General features: G+C 38.6%; 2 protein-coding genes across 2 annotated transcripts; both read left to right on the top strand.

Moving 5' to 3' along the window:
- The first annotated feature begins 1,097 nt into the window (after positions 1-1,097).
- On the top strand, positions 1,098-3,725 carry LOC115981316. The gene has a single exon (XM_031103469.1). The coding sequence runs from the start codon at positions 1,098-1,100 to the stop codon at positions 3,723-3,725; it is 2,628 nt and encodes an 875-aa protein (XP_030959329.1).
- Positions 3,726-5,852: 2,127 nt separating this feature from the next.
- On the top strand, positions 5,853-7,940 carry LOC115981317 (B3 domain-containing protein At4g01580-like). Its single transcript, XM_031103470.1, has 4 exons — positions 5,853-5,954; positions 6,847-7,198; positions 7,296-7,423; positions 7,659-7,940. Exons 1-4 carry the CDS (start codon positions 5,853-5,855, stop codon positions 7,938-7,940), a joined length of 864 nt encoding a protein of 287 aa, XP_030959330.1.
- Positions 7,941-9,831: the final 1,891 nt, after the last annotated feature.

Below are 9,831 nucleotides of genomic sequence, written 5' to 3' on the forward strand. Positions count from 1 at the left end.
TTCCCTGACAGGTATATATTCACTTACATAACTACTTATAAATGGATTGACTTACATTACAACTTATAATTTGGATTGCTTTCTACAACCATTCTGACATTATGTGTGTGTATATATATACATAAATGTATGTATGTATAGATATATGTATATATAGACAAACGTACTTACCCATATCATAAGATGTATATGTGGCATTCCCAAATATATGTATATATATATACACACACATACACACACACACACACACACACACACACATATATATATATATATATATATATACATGTATGTCCCTATGTATATGCAAATATATGTAAATATAAACAAAGCTACCTACCCATATATGATCACATGTATATATATATATATATATACACACACACATGTATAGGTATGTTTACATATAATGTATGTGCTTAGGGCACCAATTTTTTGAAACATTTTGTTAGGAATTGCAAAAACTGTTAATACATTGAAAATCCTGGAAAAAATTGTCCAAGAAACGATTAATTAGATAACAGTACTATTATGACTTATGTGAGAATAATCTTATGTGTGTGTGTGTGTGTGTGTGTGATAGTGACATTGTATACGTATTGTTCCTAAATATGTTGAGTTTTATATAGTAATGTATATAATAATTATTTTTGAGAATTCTTTTGGGAAATATGTATATAATCATTCTAAATAAACATATATATAAACAAATGACATATGCATTCATTCATACATATTAACAATGCTGTGTAATGTATACTGAGGTTTAAATTGTATGGCTCTTTCAGTTCTGAAAGTCTTTACTGTGTGGGTTCTGAAAAAGAAAGCCTGCGAGGTGAACAAGTTTTACTGACCATGTTTGCATTTTCCTACTCCATATTGCATCCTTACCAAGCGATATTACAAACACCCTGATTCTTTGTTGTGGCATGTCTCCCCTAAAAGGCCAATGTTTGTGTCCAAACGAATCAAGTGTGTACACCTATAATTAGGATAGCATCATAGTGCATCTGTAAAAGATTAATTACTGTTGCATTAACATAACCCCCTATCTTCTGCATGATAACCACAATTAATTGTCCTTATCCAGGTCTGGCATGGGTCGTCACTGCTTCTACGTTTACTATGATACGGAACAGTATTTCCATGACTTGCATGGGCTGTCCTATAAAGGCGAGTCAGTGAAGCAGAAGTTCATTGAGTTGAAATGGGGAACACACTTGAGAAAAATGCACCGGAAGATAATGGAAGCTCTACGGTTGGACAAGGAGTCACATAAGATATCCACTGTGTACCGTGCCCCCCAGATACTTGTGAGTACTCAGGTTGTCTACAACTCAAATCCGTTGGGTTGCGATGCTGACGTGGACATGATGTGGGCAGTGATTAAGCGGACCCCCCAGTTCATAGCGTCCGACTTGTATGTAACTGTTGAGGCTGTTGGGTTCCATGGTAGTGCAAGTTCACAGCATGCCAGTGGGGTGGAAGAGCCACACTCATTGTCGGTTGACGTGCATCCTCCCTTTGCCTATGCCACGCCTTTCTCCTACAATAATCAACCATGTAGTGCGGTTGATCATTTGGACAACACCAAAGTGGTGGGCGCCACCAATACACATGATCTGGGAGGGTCTACTCACACATATGAGCATGTCCAAGCTGATATGGACGGGGAAATTGATATTGATGCCAGCCGAGATGTGTATGAAGAGTTCATTGATACAGATGGACCAGTGGACGACGCGGAGGTCTTAGATGTACCACTGATCGAAAATAACGTGGAGGATTGCCTTACAATAGTTCCTATCCCAGAATGGTTCACATCAAACACATGGGACAATATTAATGACCCATCACCTGCATTGGGTACAGGACATCTTACAAGTTGGCATAAAGGTGACCACCCAGCAAGGGGGATGCTATTCAAGAATAAAGCCTCTGTTCAATATGTGTTGACCCTCTACTCTGTGGAGCATAATATGCAATACAAGGTCATCAAGTCTGACACCAATAGGCTGGTAGTGCGGTGTAAGAATGAGGCATGTCTGTGGTCAATTCAGGTCAATTGCAGCAAGAAGCACAGGATGTGGGTTATCAATACATGTAAGGGTCCCCATAGTTGCTCATCCCTCCAGCTACCAACTGATGGCCGGATGATGGATTCAAAGTTCATCTCCATTGCACTTGAGAAGTATGTACGGGAAGACCTAACCCGAAAGGTAAGGGACTTGCGTAGTATGTTGCATGCAAGGCATGGGAATGATGTAACTATGTACAAGGTTTGGGAAGCCAAACAGAAGGCAGTTGCACGTATTTACGGGGATTTTGACAAGTCGTACGCAGAATTGCCACGATTTCTAGCTGCATTGTCTGATGCAAATCTGGATACTGTGACCACATTAAAGTGTGACCCCCATGTCCCGGGGACTTGTATATTCAACTCCGCGTTTTGGGCTTTCGGTCCGTGTATTAGAGGGTTCAGGCATTGCAGGCCGGTGATAAGCATAGATGCAACGCACCTCTATGGCAAGTACAAAGGAAAGCTGTTGATAGCAATGGCAATAGATGGTAACAACGAGGTTTATCCACTCGCATTTGCCGTTGTCGAAAGCGAGAGCATGGAGACATGGGGATGGTTCTTGGCATGCCTGTTGACCTATGTTACAGACCGCACCAATTTGTGTATAATATCCGACAGGCATCGTGGGATACAATCATGCTTCGATGACACCACTAGGGGCTACTTGCAACCACCCTTAACCCATCACCGGTATTGCCTCCGCCATTTAGTAAGCAATGTTAACACTAACTTCAATAGTGTGCCGTTGAAGAACTTGGTATGGAACGCAGCAACTGCGAATCAAGTTAGGAAGTTTGAGAACACCATGGATTGCATCAAGAATGTCAACCCGGCTGCGTACGACTATCTTAAGGAGGTAAATCAAGAAAAGTGGACACTTGTACATGACTATGGGCACCGATATGGGACAATGACAACCAACCTGTCAGAGTGCTTCAATGGGGTACTTAAGGGCGCACGTAGCTTGCCCATAACTGCAATGGTGAAGTTTACATTTTACAAGGTGAACTCATACTTTGACGAACGTCGAAACAAAACCCTAGAGAAGTTGGAAGAGGGGCAAGTGTGGTGCAAATATGCCTATGACAAGTTCGAGGAAAATCAAGAGAAGGCGAAGCTCCATATTGTTAGAAGGATGAGTGCGCAACAACGGTTATATACAGTGGAGACACAGTCTTCACTATTGAACATTGGCGGGGGAGATCACACCCATAGGGTTTCCCTCACAGACATGACATGCACGTGCGGCAAATGGGAAGCAAACAAGATCCCTTGTTCCCACTTGATAGCAGTTTGTGCCAAACACAACCATGATGCCACTGAGTATATGGATCATTTCTACCGCCTTGAAGAACGGTATCACAGCTATGAGCCTATATTCCAACCACTAAAAGATAGCTTAGAATGGCCGGAGCCAGCAGAAAGGAGAACCGTGATGCCAAACCAGCGGTTGATCCGTGAGAAAGGTCGGCCAAAGTCCACGAGAATCCGTAATGAGATGGATGACGAGGATAGGGAGTTGCCAACCTCATTGTGGATTGAGAATGGACCAAAGTTGAAGTGTGGGTTGTGTCACCAAGAGGGTCATAACCGTCGTACATGTCCAACTCGAAATGTGGCTTCAACAAGCCATGGTGCTATGTAGCAGGTAACAATTACAAATCATAGTAACAAGGGGGTATCATAAGTTATTCTTCTTTACATGTTTAGATATTACATTATATGAGTTATAATTAAGATGTGGGCAGTAATTTGTAGATCGGAACCATGATAGTAATACCATTGTATCAAATGTAGCTCCACTTTGGGCAATCTTGTGATTACTTCTTCCAGTAGTTGCAGTTAGTCTTAACTCCTACATATTACCATTCCAAGTCTTTTGTCCCAGTTTTGGTGTTCTTTCAATCTTATTGTTTGTGGTGTACATATTCTAGTATTCATGAGGTCTCTATTTCCCTAACTGTATATGTTTTGCTGCAGATTTGTAATTGTTGCCAAGGTGTAACTGTAGATGCTCCTCATTTAAGCAGGCAAGCCTGAATGCTCTTCTATATTTGTCAATTCAATTTATTAATTACCATGGGTTGTATACTAATTTCTGTGTTGGCTACTCCTCAGAAAGGAGGCAACTTCTGAAGAGAACAAAAAGAAGGTGTCACTCAAATGCTATGACTCCATGTTTGCCTAAAACCATTGTTGGCGGATGCTGTCCAAGTTTCAACTTACAATTGTGAAGAATGTTTAAAATGCATAAATTGAACTTTTTATTTTTGTACATCAACTGATTTAAATGCATAGAGGCTCTTTACTTACAAATAAGCTTGTATATATGGATGATTTTTTTATTCGCGTAATGCAAATGGGGGAATGTTACTGATGGATGTGGTTGGTTATGATTTGTATGGATGACTTGTTGTTCACAGCATGGTTGTCAGCAGGTCCACTTTTACTATGAATAAGCACGATATTGAATGGGTGTGAACAGTGCAAGTCGCAAGCAAAACCACAAGTAGAAAGGTTATACTAAATGAAACTCGATTTTCCAGTTAACGAGTTACGTTGCAGTCCATTTTCAATCCCCTTCGACTGTATCCATTCTCAATTCTCAAGTATCTGGGTTACTCGATTTCTCTAGATCCGAGTTACGTTCAACATAACTCGATTTATAGGGTACCGAGTTACGTTGGAGAGCACTCTACATAGCTAGATTCCTCTTGGACTGTATCTGGACCGGTCCAAATAGCTGGACTGGGTGTTTGAGCCCAGTCAAGGTAACTCGATTTCCTTATAACCGAGATACGTTGAAGACCATTGTCTACACTTAGATTCCTCTTGGACTACCTCTGGACCAGTCCAATTATCTGGGCTGGGTGGGGAAGCCCGGTCAACGTAACTCGATTTAGTCATTAACGAGTTATGTTGAGAAGAACTCGATATATCTAGAATCGAGATACGTTGAAGACCATTTTCTACACTTAGATTCCTCTTGGACTGCCTCTGGACCAGTCCAATTATCTGGGCTGGGTCAGGAAGCCCAGTCAACGTAACTCGATTTAGTTATTACCGAGTTATGTTGAAAGGAACTCGATATCTATAGCATCGAGATACGTTGACCACCATTGTCTACACTTAGATTCCTCTTGGACTGCCTCTGGGCCAGTCCAATTATCTGGGCTGGGTGGGGAAGCCCGGTCACCGTAACTCGAGTTACTCATTACCGAGTTATGTTGAGAGGAACTCGACATCTGTAACATCGAGATACGTTGAAGACCATTTTCTACATGTAGATTCCTCTTGGACTGCCTCTGGACCAGTCCAATTATCTGGGCTGGGTCAGGAAGCCCAGTCAACGTAACTCGATTTACGTATTACCGAGTTACGTTCAGAAGAACTCGATTTCTCTAGCTTCGAGATACGTGGAAGACGTTGTCTACAGTTAGATTCCTCTTGGACTGCCTCAGGACCAGTCCAATTATCTTAACTCAATTTTTGTATAAGCGAGTTATTCGCATGTAACTCGATTTCTCTAGTATCGAGTAATTCTACTTTAACCTGATGTTCAGGATATCGAGTTACTTCCAAACCACCACACACAACATGGATTCCTCTGAGATACACTGCGCAGAGCATGGACTCCTTTTAGTGCCAGTACACATAACTCGATTTCATAATAATCGGGTTATGTGTATGACCAAGCCACTATTTAGTGCTCAAACGTACGAAGCAGCAACTGTTCAACTTCTTCTCAGCGAAAGTTTGGAGAACCAGAACAATGGCTTCTCAATGGCGGAGAGACAACGACGATGGTCCTGCTGATCGGTCCCCACACTTTTTCAAGATTATTCTGCCGAATGCTGTTCAAGAAGGAAAGCTTGTAAGTATGCTCAAATTTATAAACTAGATTCCTCTGAAAATCATATGCTAATACACTTCGTACACTTCATCTTCTTTATTTGTGATTCTTGAAAAAATGTATATTTGTTACATGTAGTCAGAAAAATTTTCATTTTGCAATACGTAGGTTACACTTTAAGAAGAACACAGTCACATAACAGAGTACTTTTGCATCGAACACTTTTATATGAACAAAAAATGAAACAGGGATAAGTGCATGGTAGAGATTGAGGAAAAATAAATACAGAGCAAGAGCAGATGGCATTTTTTTGAAAATGTGATAGGGCTTATAGGGTCACCACAGATGTATAACTCAATTTAAACTGTGAAACTGTGTCCTGGGATCAAACTAGGATAATGAAATCGTTCACTCTTTTTATCATTTGTTTTTTAGAGTTCACAAACTTATGAAGTGGCTAAGTGGCAAAAATTACTACGTCTAAATCCAAATCCTGCCCATAAACAAAAGTGGGTCATCTTCAATGTTTCCCCAACACCCCAAAACCAAATCACAGACACATTATCAAAATACAACATTTCCCCAAAATTTTTTACATTTCAACAACAACAGAGAAATGTAAAATGTTGACAGCTGTTGATGGTTATTTTGGTTATAAGATTAGGTTGTATAATTTGGTTTCAAAATTCATAAGATTTGTTACTGTTATAGCTATTAAATATAATGTCAATGTTGCAGGATTACATTTTATTTTGTTTGATTTTCTTTTCTTTTTTGTGTGGGGGTGGGGGGCTGTAACTAAGAAGTATTCTGCCATCATTCAAACTTTTATTTTCTAGCATTGTGTATAAGGATTGATTGCATGTGTTTATTTCCCTAGCCTGCATTTATGTTATGGAGATTCTTTTTACAGCGGATTCCAGATAAGTTCGTGCAGAAATTTGGAGTGGACCTGTCAGATATGGCCTTTCTCACTATTCCAAATGGTAGAAAATGGAAAGTCAAGTTGACACAACATGCTGGGGGGGTTTGGTTTCAAAATGGTTGGTCCGAATTTGCAAGCTCTCATGGTGTAGCCGTGGGGCACTTGCTGGTTTTCAAATATGAAGGAAATTCACAGTTTCATGTACTCATATTTGATGCCACTGCAACAGAAATAGACTATACTTTAGACGACGAACTCCAAGTTCATAGGATCGAAGATGATGAGAGTGATGACAGCTCTGTTGAAATCATCAAACACTTTTATAGGGGAGAGGGTTCAGGTTTGAATGTTACACTTTTGTAAGCAACTGGTTGATTTGTTTAGCTTCTGCTCTATTAATTTTATGTGCATGACTTCGTATTTTCAACTTCTTTCAGGATCAGCCCATCCTAAGAAAGACGGTGGTGTAGCTAAAAATCTTGTTATAGCCAATGCTTTTAAATCAGAAAATCCCCTTTTCACTGTTATCATGCGTCCATCCTACGTTAATGGCAAGGATCGTGCGGTAAGCTTTTAGCTTCACTAAAATGGAATATTTTTGTAATTTAGAAATGCAACTCCCATTAACTATCATTTTTCATAGATCAATTAGAAAGATTGTCACACTAGATACTTGTGGCTGGACATTTTGTTGGTAATGATTTTTTCTTATTTGTGTTTTTAGGTGAAAAGATGTAGATCAATTAGATACTTGTTGCTGGAATATATTTGTTAAATATCTATTATTGTTCCTTGTACAGAGTTTACCCCAAGACATTATCAACTACTTACCAAGAGACGGGTTTACCAAGGACTACACCAAAGCAAGTATACTCCCTGTCAAGCTCCAGATTGTGGACCGATTATGGCCTGTGAAGCTATACATTTATGAACGAAGTGGGGGTTCATCATGTGTCGTATCAGCTGGTTGGTCTGCATTTGTGAGGGAAAATAGTTTGCAAGTAGGAGATGTTTGCGTATTTGAGCTGATTATGAGGGACGGTGTTGTGTTAAACGTCCACATTTTCAAGTGCCAAGACTAAGTGGTTAGGGTGGATGCAAAGTGATGATAATATTATGTGATGTTTAGAGTGTGTTTACTTTGCAACTTTACTATTCATCCCTATTTTGTTCATCCCAGTTTGCAACTTTATTGATTGGGTACTTTTGTGATGTTTAGAGTTTCACTCTTGGAAAATTTTTAATTACTATGATGAACTTTCATATATATTTTAAAATGAATGTGATGCTGTATTTTTTTCTGCGCTTTTGTTTGGATTTTGGCCTTTTTGTATGTCATTCAATTATATTACATTGAATGGCGACTCTTGGATTTTATTTTAGGGGGGTCAACATTGTTATTGCTATAGGATTTTGTTCTTTTCAGATGACATTGTTGTATGTTTTGTATATATTGTAACACTTTAATACAATAACACCATGTGCAATAATTTTTAGTCATTATTTTTGATGTTTGCAAATTTAGATGTTTAAAAAATAAGTGAGAAGTTAATCCATCAATTGTGTCAGTCAATATAATGTGGCAAATTGAAAAGCTTGATAGCTAAATTTTCAAAATTTCACTTGGTAGCAATTTTTCAAATGTTATAGATGAAGTTGGAACTTCTTGTAAACTGCAAGGACTAAAATAGGTACTGTTTTATTCAATGAACTTGATGAATCGTTGCTCAAAGAAAAATATCATTGTTTCCTGAAAAATCTTTGTATCTTACAAATGAATAACACAAAATACTGGTGAAATATGTACCAATATGCTATTTGCAGCCAAATTTTCCACGGCTCCTTTGCCAGCTAAAAAACCACGACCAAGAGGACTGTATGGAACTATTCCAATGCCAAGCTCCCTGCATGTACAAAAACATTAAAATTCGAGAGAGCATACTCATGCTTCTGGATAAGATAATTAAATTATATTGAAATCAAATCTACACAAAATGGATGATATTTTTTTTTTTTTGTTGCAGTAGTCCTTCAAAAGAACAGTAGTGTTGCAAACGCAAGGATGAATATAAGGGGAAAATAAAAAAGGAGAGAGATTTAGGATACACGGAAGCATTCAAGACACCAAAATTTATAGAAAAACATCATCTTTGAACTAAACAAACCTGCAAACAACATCTGTCAGATTCCTATCATAACTGCTGCCATTAACTGCTTATGAAAGTGGGTCATCCACACGGCATAAATGCAAGTAATTCTATCATTGTCATAAGGAATCATGAGTCTGGATTATTTCTAAATCCATTTTCTCAAGAAATTTTCATGAAAATGAAATTTTCATGAAAACTGTGAAACTTACATTTTATTGAAAATCATACCACTAAAAAAGAAGTAAATAAAAAATATTAAATAAAAAGGCTCCGCATGATTTTTGGAACAACTTAGAAGACTACTTGTAGCAGTCCCAAAATGGCAGAATGATGACACTAGAATTTAGGGCAGCCCTACAAATTTCTTATTGAAGGCAGGTAATGCTTACATCACATCACAAAAATAATCATGAACGGCAATTCTTTATGTTAGCTTCAGCGCAATACCTTCACCATATTGTACAAGGAAATTGAGGATCAGACACATGAATTGAGGTATCATAATTAACAAGCCCAGTCAACTTGTTATTGTCAATACCACACTAAATTAATGTTGAGAAATGATTACACCTAACAGGAAGATTATGGGAGAAGAGGTCTATGGGTGAGACCAGTGAAAATAACTCAAGTTCTACAAAATTGAGTAACTCTGCAAATAACTCGCTTTATGATGTATCCATTTATATGCAAGCCATTACACACAGAAATTGCATTCTTGAGATATTCTACTGCAAATAACTCGATTTTACCGGAGTTCGGTTTTGTGCGAGGTAGCCATATACAGTTGGATTCCTCTTGGGCTGCATCTGGACCAGTCCAAATA

The sequence above is a fragment of the Quercus lobata genome, chromosome 3 (assembly GCF_001633185.2).
Source record: "Quercus lobata isolate SW786 chromosome 3, ValleyOak3.0 Primary Assembly, whole genome shotgun sequence".
Classification (NCBI taxonomy): Eukaryota; Viridiplantae; Streptophyta; class Magnoliopsida; order Fagales; family Fagaceae; genus Quercus; species Quercus lobata.